The 20076-nt window shown below is 39.1% G+C and overlaps 2 protein-coding genes and 1 long non-coding RNA gene across 10 annotated transcripts in view; 2 read left to right on the top strand and 1 right to left on the bottom strand.

The window, feature by feature from the left end:
• The window catches only part of adipor2 (adiponectin receptor 2), a 31914-nt gene extending 25146 nt beyond the window's left edge, over window positions 1-6768 (top strand). The window contains exons 3-8 of the mRNA XM_044185424.1: window positions 691-873; window positions 1982-2153; window positions 2935-3121; window positions 3313-3500; window positions 4152-4345; window positions 4565-6768. Of these exons, the coding sequence (XP_044041359.1) occupies window positions 691-873; window positions 1982-2153; window positions 2935-3121; window positions 3313-3500; window positions 4152-4345; window positions 4565-4693 (1053 nt within the window). The 3' untranslated portion in view covers window positions 4694-6768. The remainder of the gene's footprint in view (window positions 1-690; window positions 874-1981; window positions 2154-2934; window positions 3122-3312; window positions 3501-4151; window positions 4346-4564) is intronic.
• A 3584-nt stretch (window positions 6769-10352) lies between these two features.
• The window catches only part of LOC122870974 (protein PHTF2-like), a 46394-nt gene continuing 36670 nt past the window's right edge, over window positions 10353-20076 (bottom strand). For 5 of the 8 annotated variants that reach the window (XM_044185438.1, XM_044185437.1, XM_044185439.1 and 2 more), the window contains 14 exons: window positions 18742-18903; window positions 17300-17534; window positions 16980-17147; window positions 16716-16872; window positions 16479-16549; window positions 16053-16181; window positions 15841-15926; window positions 15520-15712; window positions 15264-15395; window positions 14917-15003; window positions 14571-14726; window positions 14393-14488; window positions 14092-14217; window positions 10353-12869 (listed from right to left, as the gene is read on the bottom strand). In XM_044185438.1, the coding sequence (XP_044041373.1) occupies window positions 12849-12869; window positions 14092-14217; window positions 14393-14488; window positions 14571-14726; window positions 14917-15003; window positions 15264-15395; window positions 15520-15712; window positions 15841-15926; window positions 16053-16181; window positions 16479-16549; window positions 16716-16872; window positions 16980-17147; window positions 17300-17534; window positions 18742-18903 (1819 nt within the window). In that variant the 3' untranslated portion in view covers window positions 10353-12848. The remainder of the gene's footprint in view (window positions 12870-14091; window positions 14218-14392; window positions 14489-14570; window positions 14727-14916; window positions 15004-15263; window positions 15396-15519; window positions 15713-15840; window positions 15927-16052; window positions 16182-16478; window positions 16550-16715; window positions 16873-16979; window positions 17148-17299; window positions 17535-18741; window positions 18904-20076) is intronic. The other 3 variants (XM_044185436.1, XM_044185435.1, XM_044185440.1) reach the window with 2 other exon arrangements.
• LOC122870977 lies at window positions 14600-15665 on the top strand. The gene is made up of 3 exons (XR_006376751.1): window positions 14600-14740; window positions 14850-14947; window positions 15530-15665. It is a non-coding gene; the product is annotated as an uncharacterized LOC122870977 (long non-coding RNA).

Raw genomic sequence — 20076 nt, forward strand, 5'->3', positions numbered from 1 at the left:
CACCTTGTAGGCATCTTAGTTCAATAATGTAACACCTTGCAGTACGCCGTCACAGTGACAATGTCTTTGCTGTAATTCTAAAATAAATGTGACATGATTATTAACCGATCCAGTTTATTGCTCAAAGGCAATTTAAAAGAAACAACTTGAATCCTGTGGCTGAAAGATCTCCCTGTTCACTACGCGTAAAAATACAGATTCTTTACAATCACATGGTGCATTGAGATGGTGTGAAGAACATAGTTGCAGCCCAAGACAAAATTCCTCAACAGGACACAACAACAACGAGACTTATGGTGATATTCCCCAGTTGAATCCGTGTTTGTTTGTCGAACATCACTGGTCCGCAGCAGGTTACACAAAATGATGAATGATGAACCTGGAAGGAAGTTCTCTTGTCATGTTGAATTTCATTTGCATGTGAGAGCAGGATTATGCAAAGCCACGATCAATAAAGTCAGACACATTTCTGAAGTGGGTATCGTGCTTGCGGCAGGATCAATTTAAAGATCACCCCCTCAGTCACACTTCACTTCATTCATCTAATGAAGCTGAAATACCCCAAGGAGTTAAAATTCAGATCCTCTTTTCTCTTTGTTCAATCAAGAGAAAATGTCCAAGGTGTCATAAAACAACCAGTCCTCTAAAATCCCTCACTCCTAACAATGTGTCCATTTCTTTTCTTTTCAGAGTGTCCCAGAGCGCGGTGAGGAGAAAAGAATAAATGAAGAGGGTGACAGAGGAAGAGAAGGAGAGGATGAGGAGGAGGAGGAGGAGGAGAAGGAGAAGAGCAGTGATGAAGGTTTCATGGGAATGACTCCGTTGCTGCAGGCTCACCACGCCATGGGGAGGATGGAGGAGTTTGTACACAAGGTAATGAACACACACATACAGGCTAGATACGCACATAGTTGCATATTAGTTATGTTAAAATGGTTTAATGCATTCTGCCTCTTAACTTATCTATACAGATGTTTTGGAGCGCCACACCTTTAATTCCACCGCCCACTAAATTTGTTAATCTTCCCAAGAGCCATGTTTGTTTTACTGAGGTGTTTTAACAACAACACTCAATAAAACCACATAGTAAAAGAAACCAATAAAACCATAAAAACAGAGTTTTGTGTCCTGAACAAACTTAATATGCTTGGGTTTTATTTTTTTTATGTTCTACTTTATATCTCTTTAACAGAACATGTTTCTGGGCACAAGCCAAACTGGAAAATGTCCAAAATACATGGCAGTCGCTTGCAGAAACCAACCAGTTTCCTAGTGATAAAAGTGTTTTACATTGTAGTTTGAGAGTGCAAAGTTAATTTGCAAAACAGCACATTATTGGTTTCTTCCTCTGCCATTAACTTTACCAGAAACTTTCAGAACATGGTTATGGTTTGATGGATTTCACAGCAAATTCTGAGAAGCCAGTTTATGTGCTGTAAGGGTTTTCCTAATCAACTATGTGTCATTATTATTTATTATTATTTTGAAATGAAAATGCAGTAGGCCGACATTAAGAGTTAAGAGTGTCTGCTTTTAAGATGATACTGCTGGACTCATATTAGCTCAGTACACCTGCTTGGACTAAAATTCACACTCTTTCTCTCTCTCTCTCTCACACACACACACACACACACACACACACACACACACGCTGAGAGTCTGCTGAAATTTCAACCAGCAGGTTGTAAATTAGGGAATGAATCAGGGGTGTTTGCCATATCAGACTTCAGTTTATTTATTTTCATCACTTGACCCCATTTGACACTGACACCTACACTATACACATTCGTGATCGCATACAGTACTCCCCTCTTACACACAAACACACACTCATCCAATTTCACATTCAGTAAACAACCAGCTGCTTCTCATAAAAGACATTTAAATTTGATTAACATTTTCCATTCACACCAGCCTTCAGGTTGTTTTTCCTAAACTTAAATATGATGTTTCTATCTGTGTCCTTTTATTAACCAATCAGGTGTGGGAAGGCCGGTGGCGCGTCATACCTCACGACGTGCTCCCCGATTGGCTGAAGGACAACGACTTCCTGCTTCACGGCCACAGGCCACCCATGCCTTCGTTTCGCGCCTGCTTCAAGAGCATCTTCAGAATCCACACAGAGACTGGAAACATCTGGACACATCTGCTAGGTAGTACACACTCATTGACGTTCTTATAACCCAGATCTTAACAAACATCAATGCACTCATCAGTGCCTTAACCCATTCAAGTAAACCTAATCTTTATTCTAACCTTAAATCCTAATCTTGAAGCAAGTTTAACCTCACTTCACTAAAATGTTGTAAACTGGTTTACAAACTGAAACAACAGATGAACAAGAGCGCACACACCACATTACAGCCAGGACTGGGGACAGGGGACAGGGATGTTTAGTAGGAGAAATACAAGACTAATGAAAGAACGAAAGAGAGAAGAAATTAAAGAAGTTGTTTTTTGAGTTGAGCTGCGGTTTTGTGTAAGAAAACAAAGTCCTCAAATCCATCAAATTCCAGGGCGTTATTTTGGATTTTGGGTGAGCGCCTTAGAATTAGATGTATTTGTGTTTAAACCTTTCAACTTTGTAGAAACAACAAACGGCTTTAAACCACTTTGTTTAAGCCAAAGCATCCTTTTTTCTTCTGTGACTGCTGAACAGGCAGTTAAGCGTCTTCTGTTAGAAACAACTGTGTGAAGCTGCTCCCCCCTAGTGGTTAAACAGAGATCCTGCACCTAAATGCCTTTGTGCTTTGAGTGAGATGGTGTGACTAGTGAATACTATTGATGCTGATTATCTTGTTTTGGTCTGTTTGGTTTGAAGAAACAAGTAATGTAATATACTTCTGTACCTCAGCATTTAAAATTTGTGGGGGAGTTATTTATCTTGATTAACATTTAAGTCTCACTCTTCCATCTCTCTTTTTCTGTCTGCAGGCTGTTTGTTTTTCCTCTTTCTGGGTCTCATGTACATGTTCAGGCCCAACATGTCATTCGTGGCTCCGGTCCAGGAGAAGGTGGTGATCGGGATGTTTTTCCTGGGAGCCATCCTCTGCCTCTCCTTCTCCTGGCTCTTCCACACAGTGTACTGCCACTCTGAGGGCGTCTCCAGAGTCTTCTCCAAGTAAGATGCACATGCTGTAAACTCACAGATTTCACTATCTAAGATTCTAGAGTAGAAAAATGTCCTTAAAGCTAAAAAAAAAAAAAAATAATTTTTAAAAAAGTAAAGCCAATGCACATCATGATTATGAAGTCTCATTCCGCATGTTTACTGTGTCTGTAATCTTCCACTCTGTGTTTCCCTGTGTCTAGGTTGGACTACAGTGGGATCGCCTTCCTGATCATGGGCTCGTTCGTCCCCTGGTTGTACTACTCCTTCTACTGCTCCCCTCAGCCCTGCTTCATCTACCTGATAGTGGTGTGCATACTGGGTTTGTCCGCCATCACCGTCTCCCAGTGTGACTTCTTCGCGACGCCGCAGTACAGAGGAGTCAGAGCAGGTAGAGTGAGATAGTGACATGATACATTTATCTTTATTGTGTTCTTTAAAGCTGCTCTAAACAATATTTTATGTTAGCAGTGGATCAGATTACCATGTGTAATGTGAATGGAGTCGCTCGTTGTGATAAACCCACAAACAATCATCACGTTCTACAGTTCCCCTCTGCACTAACGGTGCATTTCAGCATTTTTCAGCATATTGTTTTGGTTTTCAGCTCGCAACTTTACTCTTTCGGTTCACTCTCACCACAGCTGTTTTCAGCAAAAAGCTCTAAAAACACTACTGTACACTACCTGCTCAGCACCAAAGCACAGACAGACACAGTTAGCGACTAGCTGGTGAACATAGTGGAGCATTTAGCTGCTTAAGAACCAGATAGTTTCCTCAGGAGTTGGTGGAGACCAAAAACAGAGCAAAAAGGAGAGTGAATATTAGACTTACATTCACCAAGTGGCCAGATGCATGACTTGGAGTAGATGCTAATGTTGCTCCGTGTCTGCTGGATGTGTAAGTAGGCAATTGTTCGCTAACAACTTTGCTATAACTTTATAATGTGTTAATAAGTCAGTGTTGTGTTAATAGCTTGCTTGCTACCTGTTAAAGCAGGTTTAAGTATTCACAATCTCTCTCCCTGTCTGTCTGTGTTTAGGAGTGTTTGTGGGTCTGGGTCTGAGCGGCGTGGTTCCCACCCTGCACTTTGTCTTCAGCGAGGGTCTGATCAAAGCCACCACCATGGGTCAGATGGGCTGGCTGTTGCTCATGGCGACACTCTACATCACCGGAGCCTGTCTATACGCCGCTCGCATCCCCGAGAGGTTCTTCCCTGGCAAGTGTGACATCTGGGTAAGTGACTAACAAACACACACGCACACACACACACACACACAGTTGCTGACGTTACAAAATATTAGGGGATGCATTCTCAAAGCAGAAGCCATTATCCCCTGTTCATTCCCGAAGCAGGAGCACTTTCTTCTTCACGTTTTTCTCCCTTTATGTTACTCTGTTTCTCTCTCACACACATTTAATCCACTCTTTTTCTCTCTCGGTCTCTTTCTCTAGTTCCACTCCCACCAGTTGTTCCACATCTTGGTGGTCGCCGGGGCTTTCGTTCATTTCCACGGCGTCTCCAACCTGCAGGAGTTTCGCTACACGGCGGGAGCGGGCTGCGCAGAGGACGGCACTCTCTAACACACACACACTGACTCACTCATTCACTCACACACATTTTGCGGGGAGGCACTGGTTCTGTTATGCACAGAATGACACACACACACACACACACACACACACACACACACACACACACACACACATGCTCCTCAAAACATACACACACATGCTCTCCCCCCAGACTGAAGACCAAAGTGGCTTGTCTGGTGTGTGTGTCTGTGTGCGCAATACACAGGATGGCCTCCCAGGGGGCGCTAGTAAAACTGACTGACGAGGGTTTTTGTTCTCTTTGTCTGTCTGTCCATCCCCACCTCTTCTGGCTGTGTTGCTTCGACTATAAAAACACTTCCAAGATGGCGTGTTTTATAAACCAGTTTTGACACTCTGCTCTTTCCAGGAAGTATCTCCGTTTGTTTGGGAGGGGGCGAGGCATTCAAAACCTCCCTCCAATAATCCTACATTTTCTTCTGTGTTGAGTTCTGACATTTAAGAGTTGAATGGTTTGATTCGAAAAAGGAAGCATAATTGTGGCTTAAAAAAACATTTTGCAGTGTTTTTTTGCTGAATACTGTTTTCCAAGTCACACTTTAGAGCATTCAAAAACGAAAAAAAAAAGAAAAAGAATGGCGTGGGAAATGAATTTCTTCCATGATTGTGAAAGTAGCAGGCAGAGGTGTTGGGAACTGGGGCGGGCAGGGGGTTAACCTTTTCCATGTAAATAAGATTTCTAAATTTTGGGTTATAGATTTGTATGAAACATATATGAAAAAAGAATTTAAAAAAAGTTATAATATGACGGCAAGAATAAATAAATATGTTAGATGATAAATCAGTTGAAGATGAGGAGGAGAGGTGCTCTAGCAGTGAGGTGCAATGGAGAGAATAATACAATACTGCGATTGGAGGGAGGCGCTTCAAACAACTTTATGTAGTCTGTATATGCAAGGATGAAAGCAGTGGAGGCGAGGAGGAGATATATGGCACAACATCTGAATCTTATCAAATAAACTTTTCTGACATAAAAACCTTGAAATCTAAACGAGGACGCAGCAGAACGACTGTCCCGCCTCTCAGCTAGTTTTTTGTTTGTTACTTTTGTGTTGAACCTGAGCACTGATCTCAAATCAGACCTGGGGCCTCATGAATAAAACGTTCTCGTGCTTGGAACCGAATCTAAAGTCTAAACTATGATCTATAAAAGAATCATCTTGATATGTAGCCATTTTTCATGTATCTTTTTACTGTAAACTGTGACTTATCTAAAACGAATTTCCACCTCACCGATATAAGTTAATTCTTTCCTATGACATGCCCTTAAAAGATTTGTTTGGATAACTTAAAGATATTTTTTTATAAACAATGGCCCCAGAGTCGTATATATCATTTTGGTAAAACTGCAGTATTATTACAGTACAGATGCAGTTCACTGTACTCCTCCTCCTCCTCTGTGACACTTGATAAGTTTCACCTCCACACATACTCTGTCTGAAAATGTGTTTTTTTCCCTTTTTGATTGGATTGCATTTTAATTAATATCCACTGCTGTTTTGCATATGATTATTATTATTATTGCAAGCTTTAATTTCAACTTTTTTTTCTTTTCTCTTATTTATCACTGGTTTCTCTCATTTGGCCAGAGACCATGTGAGGTGAGGGCAGAAGTCTCCTCTAAAGATCTGATGAAGTTAACTACTTTAAGGACAGATATTGAGACTTCACTTGGAGATTAAAACGACTTTATAAATATATTTTCTGGCGATACCAAAACCTCGCACCTGCACAATGGAAACACTATTCTGAGCTTATCATAAACTGTATGTCTATCGTTTGAAATGTAGGTTTGCAAGTTTCTATTTGATGGCTGCTTTTTTTCTGAACAGGAAGTTGAATAACTGTCAGAGTAATCAGCATCTCTTCTTTCAGTTTTCTTTTCTTTTCTGTTTTTATTTCATCTAGTTTATATTAATTTATTTCTCTTGGGGAGCGCATATTGTCTGTTGAAGCACACGTTCCGTTCTGATGGGAGTGTTTGATTGCAATAGACCTTTATAGCTGCTGTATTGTTCTAATAAAAAAAAGGTTTTTTGAATCTGTCACTTTGTCTTATTAGTGGTTAGTATGTGCACTGAACACTGAACCATGACATAAAAGTACATGGTATAAAAGATGTAAGTCGCCTGTACATTATTCCTTTTATTATAAGTTCAATAATTGTCAAGCATCTGCTAAAAAAAAAAAAACACACCAAAAAAGCAGCATTTGCATTTATTTCCATTACAGGTGTCAGAATCTTGGTTGCTTTTTTATGTATATAAATTGATGTATTAGGCCAATTTAAATGTGCAGGGAGATTTAGGCTAGTAAAACTGATTTCACGTAGCAGAGGCCTGAGGAAGTGTCAGTTTGTTGGAGCAGCTGACTACAGCAGAAAAGACATTTAGCCGACTGTTACAATGGCTAAATGATGTTGAAAAGTTAAATTTTTATAGATTTGAATCCTTTTCTTGATGTGATTGAGCAACATGTACACTTTTCATTAACACCAGTAAGGTGTGGAGATCTCACAGTTTGCTCATACGTCACCTCAGATGCTCTTCATTCATTGGCTGGGCTGGATGAGGAGTGGTTGGGTTGGGTTGGGGTCCAGATGCCATCAGGAGAACTGGAAACACCTGTGGATCTGAGGAAAAGTCAGCGTTTCTGGTTTTGGTTTTCACCTACTTTGAAGAAAGGATTTTACTCATAAACCTTGAACCGGAGTGGAAAGTCGTTTCCATGCTTGGGGTTGTCGGTTGCCGTGGAAACAGCGGGTATCCCTGGTACCCTGGTAAGACCACATACCCACACACTGTTTTCCACCAACATCTCACTTCTGTAGGTCATTTAATGACTATATTTACAGCGTACAACCGGTTCAGGATCTGCTGAACAGATTTCTTGGCAAAAGCGCTTAAAAAGTGAAATCCTTTACATACATTAGGCCCTACATTAGTCTTATACGAGGGTTTACAAGTGAGGTTCCTTCGTTATGATGGACAGGCACTGTAGTTTATTTTGAGTTCATTCATTCATTCATAAAAATGCGAGCAAAATCATCTTCAGTTTGTTTGAGGAGGAAGACCAAAGTGCTTATCTTACTGTTTGTTTTGTGTTCGTCTCTGCTGGAAAAAGAATGTATTTGCAGCATTATGCTTTAAGACCCATTTGGAAAGGTTGTTTTCTCACGCTCGTTGGAAAGGCGAGGCACGTTTTACTGTGTTTGTTTTTACAGGAACAAAGAAGTTTGAAATGTACGTCTGAAAATGAATCTAGGTAAATGACGCGATTGCTGTGATTCTGTTTTCAAAGAGTCTGAATAATATTTAGATTTGAGGGGGAGCTCATATTCAATAATTTTGTAACTAGTTTTAACCTAGATAACTAGATTAACCTGCAGATTATTTTCTCCAGTAATCGATTGATTGATTGTTTGTTTTTTTTAAATTGTGAAAATAGTCAGGAAATGCCGTCACAATTACCCAGAGCCCAAAGTAACTACTTGTTTAATAAAATAAGTATTAAAAATACAAGGAAAAAGCAGCAAATCCTTACATACGGAACCATGAAATGTTTTTGTATGAAAAATGACTTAAACGATTATCAGAATAGTTGCCAATTAATTTTCTGTCTGTCGATTTAGACTTTTATGAAAATGAAACTATACATCTGTGCCCCATTTTCATAAAATTTGCGTCTTCAGTATGAATGAACGGGATTAAAGCTGAGAGCCACAGACAGTCAAAGTCTAACAGAGTGACACATTCTTGGTTTTGGTGGGATTTGTTGACCAGTGGTGGTACCACAGTGTAGAAATAGCCTGTTACAAGTAAAAGTACAAAAGTATCCATATTAGCATCCAAATAAAGTACAAAAAGTCAAATGCAGAATGGCCCATTTAATGTATATTATATTACTGGATTATAATCATTGATAGATTAATGTAGGTATCACTTTAATGTTGCAGCTGGTAAAAGTGGGACTAGTTTAAATTACTTTATATACTGCTTTGTGGCTTAATCTAGATTAATATATCATATTTTATATGTTTTAATATTTTGTATTTATAATCTAAATCTGTAAAGAAACTAGCAACTAAATGTAGTAGTGGAGTAGAAGTAGAAAATAGCATAAAATGGAAATACTCAAGTAAAGTACAAGTACCTCAAAATTGTACTCAAGTACAGTACTTGAGTAAGTGTTACTTTTCACCACTGTCCTTACAGCTGTGTTGATCAAATTACTATCCTGACCTCTCACCTGCTGTGGGAAGTCAGAATAACATTGTTTGATGTTTGTGTAGCTTTACAGAATTTGCACAGCAGGTGTAATGTATACACATAATCTGATTAAAAACATGATTCCAAATCAAGGAAATAATTTATTAGCACATTAAAACCACTAGGTGGCAGCAGCCATGGCCTCACATGCTGTCTGTCTGCTTATGGGGGAAATTCATAGTTTTAGAGTGCATGTGTAATAGTGTGAGTAATGTTGTGACTCAGATTTTATGGTTGCTGTACAAATAATCTGCCTGTAGATCTTTCATGTCTGTAGCGGCTCACAATTGATGCAGTTTCCTGCATCTGAGGCTAAGAATGGGTACAAAAACAACATGATTTAATGATGTCACCTTACATAAAAGGTTTGGTTTACACAAATTACAAAAAAAAAAAACGTTTTCATTTACCCTGCGAGGTATTTAGCCATTCATATAGTTTTGGTTTTGAGAAATTACACTCTCAAATGTCTGGTAGCATTAAATTAGACCAGTGGTGGAGGAAGCATCCAGATCCTTTACTTCAGTAAAAGTATTAATACCTCACTTTAAAAACTACTGTTACAAGTACAAGTCCTGCTTTGAAAATGTTAAGTAAAAGTATGTATAATCAGGAAAATGTACTCAATGCAAGAACTGTTATACTATTATATATTATACTAATATTATTAGTATTACTCGTGCATTAATGTAAAAGTAGGATTTTACTGTTGTAGTTGGTTGAGGTGGAGCTCATTTTGAACTGTTTTGTATCGGACTGCAACTAATTATTTTTATTATGGATTCATCTTCTGATTATTTTCTTGAGTAATCGATTTGATTGATTGGTTTGTAAAACGGTGACATTTTCACAATGTTTGTTTTGTCCAACCAACAGTTCAAACCTCCAAAATTATGACAAATAAATTAAAATTACTAGAAAGAAAAGCAGCAACTAATTGTCTCAGCTGGACTTGTCTATATTGTTAGGTAAAGTTGTTTAATTTATGACAAAATTTTATTCTTCATATGTTTTGTATGCAAATACACAAATCTTAGAGCTGGGTACCCCCAAAACCTCAAAATGTGTAATACCAATCTTGTGTGTAAAGCAAAACTACTTAAACTTCTCTGCTTATTTTGGAAGATACAGTTGTGTGGCGAATTAAAGGAAACTGAACAGTTTTTTGTAAAGTCCAAAGAACAGTGAATCAGTGCTTCTCTTTCAAACTCTTGTCAACTGGACCCTTTTGGCATTTTTTTTTACATTGCTAAGCACAATAGGATGTTAATTACTTGATTTTTATTATGTAGTATGGTCGTGTTTTTCCTTTAATTTGTCATCCATCTGTGTAATATTGAGAGACAACAAAAGAATCTGAGTCAGCATCCATTTCGTTTTATTTTTCTTATAAAAACGTAGACCTTGTGGACAGACCACTTCACAAAAAAAAACCCTCTAAATATTCAGACTCTTTGAAAACAGAATCACAACAAATCGAGTCATTTACCTAGATTCATTTTCATACATACATTTCAAACTTCTTTGTTCCTTTAAAAACACAGTAAAACGTGCCTCGCCTTTCCAACGAGCGTGAGAAAACAACCTTTACAAATGGGTCTTAAAGCATAATGCTGCAAATACATTCTTTTTCCAGCAGAGACGAACAAAAAACAAACAGTAAAATAAGCACTTTGGTCTTCCTCCTCAAACAAACTGAAGATGATTATGCTCGCATTTTTATGAAGTTTCAGTTAGCAAAGTGCTAACTCATTAACTGAGGCAACAGCTTGTGTCAAATGTAAGATGTTTCTGTGGGCACGATGACTTCGCGTACCATGTAGGATTTCAGAGTGATGTGAATGTTCAATACACTACTTTTAAGCTCAGCGCTAACATTCGCTTGAACAGCAAACACACATACTGTGTGAAGCAGGTGAGGTACAAAAAAAAAACTCTTGCCATTTTGACATTAAAATGAGATGTAACTTCTTTTCCTCTTTTTTAAAGTGCATATCTTCATTCACGTTCAGAAATGTTTTACCTGCAGACTTTCACTTTGATCACTGTCAAACGTCATGCACGTGAATCTACTGTCTAATTAGCTATTAAGAGTTTGATGTATAATAAAAAACACTGAATTTCTAAACTGGTTGAATTGATGGAACCGTTGAATCCTGAGTGACACAAACTGACCAATTAAACTGTCCAAAAACTTTCAGGAGCTCAACTCTCATGCTGTTATATGTAGGATACAACACGATATCAGAAAAGCTCCAAAAAGCTAAATTTAATCAATATTCAATGTTTTTCTTTACAAATAGTAAACGTGTTGCTATACTGTATCATTTATAATGGAACAATTCAGCAGGGGATTTCCTAAAATTATTGACTAGACTCAGTCTGTGTCTGAAATCACTCCCTTGTTCACTCATTCACTATTTTCTAGATACTCAATATTTCCTCTATAGTGATCAGTAAATTGATATTGAGTACTTATGAATCTTCGTCATTTACTGCTGTAGAATAACACAACAGTAATTTTCACATCTATTAAAAAAAACTACATTCCCTTGTTGGACTTTTTTTAAGGAGACTTTATAGAGCATACATTTCACACTCGGAAACAAAATGGCGGAGAGTAAACGTAGTGCACTAAACCGTAAATAAGGAGTGATTTCAGACACATTCTCAGTTTGAGAGACAAATCTACAACAAATCAGGCAGAGAGTTTACTAATTTAGGAAGTAGTTTCACATGCAGGGAATAGGCTGATGTCCTAATCTGCACTTCACAAAAGTTACAAGTCTCTGTAACTTTTTGTCAAGCTCTGCTAACAGAAGTTGTAATAAAACGTCCTGAACCAGAGAGGACATGTTATTACCTTACACACGTGTTGCCTGAAATACTGTCAAACTCACTGCTACAGATCATGAAATTAAAACTCAGTAAAAAGGATCTTTTCAGGTCTGTATCGATTATGTATGCATTTTTCATTTTGTGAGATCCACATTGAGCTTTTTACACACCTGTGGCTACGGAGGTTCCTGTAAATGTCACCTATTCTCCATGTTCTGTTAACTGGATGATTGTTTCTCTGCAGGGCTGATGCTGTCTGGCATTTCACCTCTCTCCCCGGCGAGAACAATTTTCTCAGTTAAGTCCGCAAATTCAAAACTTGACCTGCAGAATGGTACTGTTAACAGATGTCATTTATTTTAAGCGTCTACATCTGGGAGCTGGTATGACTAGGGAACTGAGGTTAGTTGTAAATTTTATTTGAGGAAGTGAGTTGCTGAGAACTCAAAACTGTCAAACACCAGGAATTACCCCAAATTTAGTGGACCATTTTCTGCACCAAAACAGCCAGATTTGAGATGATAAAGTATCCTTGTAACTGTAGTTTGATCACAACATATACCTATTTCTTTGTTGTCGGAAGAAAACCACTGACTAATGTATGTATTTTTAAAACTGGTTTTAAGGTCGTAACAGATTGAAGTTTTGTTTTTATACTTACTCAACATGTAAATAAGTTTAAGCAAATAAAACACAAATGACAATGATTTTTGCCCCATCTGCAGCGCAATACTTTGCCTTGTAAACTGCTGAGAACCATCACGGTAAACATAATAACTTATGCTTATAATACACTTTTTGTAGACAAGTAACATAGCTTTGTTTTGTGTCACAGAACACAAAAAATGAAACAAACTATAATTCAAATAAACCCTAAGTTAAAAACACTGAGTGGGTAAATAAATAGTTTGTGAATTGCACAAAGTGGGAACGTTGAAGGTCAAAGCACTCCGATATGTCGAGACCGACGTTCAGTGAGTCGGTGAGAGTGAAGGTCAACGCTGTTTCTCCGTTCACTGTCATGATTTGATCTTCCACAGCTGCAAACAGGAAGAATACAAACATACATAGTGTAAAAGTTTGATCTGCAGTAAAGTGTCCAGTTATAGTTTTAGGTTAAATGCCAGTTGTCTTTCCAGCAGTGGTGGAAGAAGATGTGCCATAATGTAAAAACAAGTGAAAGAAGCTCTGCCACTACAATTCTACTGAAGTATGAAAAGAAAAATGACTAATCGTGTTGTCAAGGTGAAGCAAATTATTGAACTACTTTTATGTTGAGTAGTTTAATAGTCAGAGATATAAAGAGTATAGTAATGCATCATTATATGAGCTGATCACATGTCCTGTGTGTGAAATAAAGTAACTTGTAACTATAGTTGTCAAATGTAGTGCAGTAAAAACTATATACAACAAAGTAACATGAGTTTGAAATATTTCAAGACAGTTGAGGTTCTTGTACTTTAAGGGCAGTACTTAAGTAAATGTTGCTTTTTCCAAAAGGTCTTAACACCAGAAAGTAGGGCTGTACAATTAAATGGAAATCGCAATATGGCCAAGTGCAATATCCAAATAACAGAAGCTGCAATTTTTTGATAAAGGTCAAATTTTGACAAAACAGCATTATACTGAAGTTGCGTAGTGACAACATGTTTGTTTGGTACAGACCCCAACAAATTTTCAGTGAAAATGAAAATTCATCATTCCCACTAATCGTGAATCATATCGTAATATGTCAAAATATCGCAATTATTTTTATCATGCAGAACAGTTTATACTCAGCAGGGTTATAGAATAATGGTGAAACACAGCTAAAAACAATCAAGCTTCCTCTGATTTGAATTTTCTGGCTCTCTGTTCCTTCAAAGGTCACCAGTGTTGAGCTTGATGCAAAACATTCGTGTAGATTTACTTCTCCGCCTGCAAGCTAATCTTCCAGTGATGTGAATTTATTTTGCCACAATTTCAGTGGAATTACTGCAATCAGTGGATTGATTTGTGCTGCTGACCTTGAGGGAGAGAAGCTGTCGCACCATCTAATTTTATTTAACCCTACTTTGTTGCAGTGTAAACTGCTCCACGGGAGATACAGATTGGTCTTCAGTCAGCACCTGTCTCCGAGGACAAGCACAGGGATTTTGCTGCGTCTGACCTGGCAGAAACTATTTAACCCCAAAACATTTACTTTAACTAGCCCTTCAATCTAATGAAGACATGTAGAACAGCAAAATAAAACCCGTACACCTCTCGGTCACACACACGTACCTTCAGGTTAAATCCTAATAAGTCAGATATGACTCCTGACACGGCAGACAGGATGACCACCTGGGTGATGTTGTAGAGCAGAGGGTTCATAGTCAAACCATACAACCTGAAAGGAGTGTCTAACTCCTGGAGAGAGAGAGGGATACACAGTAGTTTAGATTACAAGAAATATTTAAAAGTTCATAAAAAGACTGTCTGTCTGTATTAGAACAAACAGGGTGCTCTGCCTTAACTAAATGTCAGAGTGTAAAGAATCCTGATGATTAAAGAAACAATTAGTTTTAAAAGAGACAGACAGTACCTTGAGTAGTTTGGTAGCCAGTTTTAAGACGTTGTTAACCAGCGTCAGCTCCTCTTTCTTGTTTGGCTTCTTCTCCATCTTCAGATACAGGTTGATCTGTGAAACACACAATGGATCAATGTCGGTGTCTGAAGACATTTCTGCTGTGTGGTTGTACATGTATTTTCTGTGTGTGTACCTGTTCAGTGAGCAGTATGGAGGTGTTGCTGTACTTCTTGCTGGTCTCGGAGCCCAGAGTGACGAACCTGAGCAGGAACAGAGACAGACTGGAGCACCAGATCACCAGCTCCCAGTTGTAGTGACACTCCAGGAACGTTTCATGGACGTGGAGCAACTGGAGGAAGAGAAGTGAGTACATTATTTTTTATTATTTATTTCTTTTAGTATTCGTTGTCTTTTTATGCAATCTTTCTGATGAACTTAAAGCCACTATAATTTGAAAATATCTGATTTATAGTGAAGACCACATTAAGCAAGTTGAAGTCTCACAACTATAAATCCAGCTTGACACACTCAGACATTACCTGGGCACAGCAGATGAAGACGACAGACAGAGTGAGCAGGAAGGCAGACGACACGATCACATCCACTGAACGCTGAGGACCCCGTCTCTACAAATGGGGGAGTTTCACTCAGTGTTTGTGTCTATACATTTCATTCATTATAGCTGTGAATGTGAAACTCCCAAATTACCAGGTACATTCGTAAATATAGATGTTGAAAAAGCGTTTAACATGGATGCTAATTTTTCCCAGTTATATTCAATTAATTGCAAAATGAACAGTCAAAAGAGAAAAACTGAACTTATAGCACTGATAAGAACAGCTATAGTGCATTTTTAAAAAGGGTGTGAATATCATCAGTGAGGTACCTTGAGGTAGGAGCGTAATGACAGCCACATCTTGATATTCTGAACTTTCTTCAGTCTAAAATGGGGCACTTCAGACTTCCTGGCTCTGCGGGCTGAAGTCAGGTGACCGAACAGCTTGGCAAACAGTAGCCTCTGAAACACACACATGAACCTTAATAGCTAAATCTCCCCCATGAGAGTTTAATACTGCAGAGATTCACACTGTTGAGTATCCAACTAACTTTCATTAAAAGCACTAATTCAGACTCTGTCTCACCTGTTTGTAGGTCCTCTCTGCTACGCTGAGCAGGAAGAAGAAGAGCCATATAAGGCAAACGCGCACCAGGAAGCTGAGTGTCACCATGGTGATCACTAAGGCATCTGATCCAGAACCGCCTCCCAGCGCCACCAACAGCAGCTCATTGGCTGAGAGCGTGGTCAGCTGATCCAGGTCACGGTACTGAGCCAGCCTGTAGGAAGTAAAACACAGCCAACATTAAAATTTTAGTATTCTTCCCCCCCAATGTTATTTTAATCTGATTAGAGATGAAAAGCAGATATCTTGAATCTTTGAAGAGAGATGTTACGCCAGCAGTACCTGTACGCAAAAGGTGTGAGGCCGAGTGTCACGGAAACCAGGTTCCCTAACACCTGGTAACCAATACCAGGAGTGTAAAGATTCACCTGTGTAGAGAAGCAGAGAAACAGAAAAAAGTAGTGTGGTTACATCATTAAGTTTTTTTTTTTTAATCCTTCTCAGACATGTAGGTAGGTAAAACGTGAAAAGTATGTATTCCTTTAGTAACTCACTTTGTTCATGATCATGCCGCTGATCTCCAGGACGGACATGTCGGCCTTCTTACACTCGTTTCCCTCCCACACTATGGCGCTCACTCTCTCCAGACCGGGGTTGGAGCTGTGCAGCCAGGGAACGTGACCCTGAGGGGAAAAACATAGAAACCACAACATCCACATTATTAGGGACCTGTCTATTTACTGTAACCACTCTGCCCAGTAGTACTACTCAAATGGGACTTTGGGGAAAGAAAGAAAAACCCATCAAGCAATCAAATCTCTCGGTGATTTGCAGGTCAGAAGACATTTGGGTTGAAAAGTGAAACTTTTCAACAGCATTTACTCTTCACCAACTATAAATTGAATATAGTAATTTAAATGCCGGGTTTTAAATAGAGAGGTTCAGTATAAAGCCCCAATCACATGTAAGAGTTCACAGACCTGATGGAAAGGGTCGTCTCTGTATTCCTTTTTAGCAGGGGGACAGACAGGCGTCCCTCCTCCTTCTCCCTCTGTAAAGAAAAGGAGTATTAGTTTCAATACAAAAACCCACAGATTATGTATGAACAGGCACAGCACGTTAAAATGACTTTAGCATCAGAAGGCTTTTAAACCAGTCAAATATTTTTTTTTAGCTGCAAAGTTTGGTTCTGTTGAAATCTAATCTTTTCTTCTGACCCGTCTCGGAGGTGCAGGATGATCTGCACTCTGCACAGTGCAGGAAATCCTCCCACATCAGGTCCTCTGTCTCGGACTCGTGTCGAGTGCTCTCAGAGTCCTGAGTCCTCAGACTGGAACATCTGGAGCTGCAGCTGGTGCCGGACTTGGGGACGTCCTGATAGACAGAAGGGAGGATTGTTATTTTGTGAAAAATATGAAATTACATCTATATCCTGCTTTCATTTTTCTGAAATAAATTGATTTGAAAGGTTAACATGTTACCTTATCTGTGTGTGTGTTTACCTCCACAGCGTAGTGTTTCTTGTAGTGGTGTGTATTCTTGCGGTTTCTGAGCGTACAGTCACTGTTCATTCTTTCAACTCCCCTGCGGAGGGAGCTGTAGGATGCTTCAGCGTCCTCCTCACTGGATGCCTCATCTGACGCTGGCTCCTAAATGACACAAAACACCCACACGTAAGCCAAATCCCGGAGAGACAGACATTTAGTGGGTCTGTTTAGTGCAATTAATCTATCAACAACTATTTTGATAAATCAGTTAATAGTCAAACAGACAGACTTCTGTCTGTGGTTTGATGGATCACCTTATTGCCGCTTGCCAGCATCAGTCCCGTGCTGCGGGGTGTGTGTGTGTGAGTGTGTGCGGGCTGGACGTGGGAGTTCCAGCACACCTCGTCAGCCCTGTTTAGCAAATCACATCGCTGCTCGTGGAGCTGAAGCCCCTCCTCGCTGCTGCGATTGGTCACCCGGCCGTCCAGCGACACGTAGCCGTTGTCCGTCTCAGTCGACTTGTCAATGGACAGCTTGGACTTCTTAGATCTGAAGGAGGCGGCAAAGGAAGAAAAGGAGGGAAGATGGGTAGAAGAAAAAGCCAGAAGGGGAGAGCAAGAGAGATCGATAGAAAAAGATGGACATATATAGATGGACAGAGCGAGACAGACAGATATTTAGATAAACACACAGCAGGGCAGTGAGTTTACCAGTAATGTAAGTAAGTTCAGTCTCAGTAGCAGACGTGCAGTGCAATAAATCACACTAACAGGATGCATTCAACAACACTGTGGAACGTTCATACTAAATGAACACCAATATTGGAGAGAAAATGTTGCATAAAACGTGAGCTGCTGCTTTACTAACCATTCAAGTAAAACGCTGAATAAGTTAATAAATGAATGGATTAGGGAGAACAGCACTGAGCATTAAGTATTGTAACTATAGCAACCTAAACCTAGTGTGACTGGTAATCTAAGTCTTCCTCACAAATAGGAATTCTAAATAAAGTTAAACAAGTGAGTAAATCAGAAGATTAATGAATGGATCACTGAGAAAAATGAACTGACAGTGGTGGCAGTGTCTTGCACTGAGTGCTGAAGTGAGCGTGGCAGATAATCAATAGATGAGGTATTCAAATCAAGAGTTATTTAGCGCTCAAACGTTCCACACTGTTGCAGTCTGCTGAAAGCTGGTCAAAGTAGAAGCTTAGGGAGAAGCAGCAGTCTGAGACAGTTCTAATTATAGACGTTTAATTGGGTAAAAAATTTAGCTTGAGAAACTTTCAGATAGTTGATTTATTGGTAGAATTTTTTTCCCAGCCAAGAACAACGCCCCATGCTTCTTTTGAAAAGCTTGATCAGCAAGTCATGCACATCAAAATCAGCTGCAAAATCCCTCCGTTCCTCACTGAACCCTGTGGTGCCAAAGACCAAATGTCACATATTCCGTTAATTTATGAGAATCATTTTCCCATCATTTTCTGGGAAGATAAAAGTGAGACAGGAGAGGAAGTGACGTTGCAGCTGAAGAGTCGAGACTGGGATCCAGTTTTTGACGTATGTTTGTTGGTTGGACATATAACTTGTGTAATAATCTTATAAGACAAAATGTAAAAAATTTGATGAAATTCCCATGGGGAATTTACTGATTTTAGCATAAAAAACTATAACTTTGGATCATTTATGAACTGAACCCAAGCCCCTGTCTTTGTACATCATCTCTTTTTAAGAAGATGGGAAACGAAAATACACACCCAGCTTTACAGATATCATGCCAGAAATCTTGGAAGAGAGCGCCCAGGCTGTATGTGGTGCTGGCTGAGTGGGAGTGTGGCGCCCCCTCCTGTGTGTTATCGGTAGTGCTAGACCCGTCGCCTTCCCTATGCACCTCCATCTGAGATGCCTTCCTCAACTTCCTTCAGTTTGGAAAGAATAGAGGGGTGGAGAGAGACTTAGAGCGGACCTGGAGACTAGGAAGACTTGAAACTACAGCAGTGTGTCCACCGGGAACCTGGCTGTTTTTTTTTTACATTGTAATAGTACATTTTGAATCAGATGCTACCAGTAAAAAAAAGATTTGAACTTTTACAGAAACTAGAGTTTCAAAGAGCAAAGCACTGAGGCAGCACTGGTACCCAAAACTCAGGCACCCGCTGGACACAGAGCCTGAGACAGTTAAAAGGCAAATTCTGCCAACATCCTCTTTTAGGTTGTTATTCTGCAAAAGTAGATATTTTTATAAAAATGTTAAACTTAAATGCAACAGCGTTCCAGTATCAAAAGGAAATGATCAGAGGAGACTAAAAGAGATTTTCATGGATGATAATTGTCCTGTATTCATATCAACGATATAAAATAATGAAAAACAGATTATGACACTTAATAAAAGGGCTTTAAAACCTTATCTGGTAAACAAGGGACAAAAGCTCAAAGAAAAAACATCCCAGATTTAGATTAAGAGGCATCACATGTCAACGTATATCCTTTTTGGTGAAAAATATTTTGTTCAATGTCTACTTTTGCAGAATATTAATGTAAAAGTTAGATTTTGCAGAATTGCTCCTTATAGATTAGGTTAGTAATAAAGGATAGAGGAGAGGTGAAGGACTGGACTTTTGGTTTTCAAATTAAAACACTGGATAAACAGGATGCTCATAAAAGGCTTTCATCTACATCATCTATGTAAAACAAATTCCTGCTACTATTACAACTAAATTTGGTTTGTGACCTCAAGGCATGCACGCAGGTGACCACATATCACTAAGATTTCCCTTTTTAAAAATGACACGTGAAATTTGGCCAGCAGATTCTAAGCAGACTCTCTCCTGCACTAGAAACTGATGTATCTTTTTGTCTATGAGATGAAATGTCTATAAGACTTGGATGAGGAAAAGAGAGAGACAGATACAGAGAAACGTACAGAGGAACAGAATCTTCATTGTGTAAAAATAATTCTAGCCTTTTCATAATTTTTCCTTAATTGTCCTTGAAGTGAAAGGAAACCGAGGTTGATTCAATGAAGGACACCATTACCTCTTCCCCCACACTCAAAAACCTCCTAAAACCCCTTTCCAAAACTGTGGCATGGT

Source organism: Siniperca chuatsi, linkage group LG23 (genome assembly GCF_020085105.1).
Source record: "Siniperca chuatsi isolate FFG_IHB_CAS linkage group LG23, ASM2008510v1, whole genome shotgun sequence".
NCBI lineage: Eukaryota > Metazoa > Chordata > Actinopteri > Centrarchiformes > Sinipercidae > Siniperca > Siniperca chuatsi.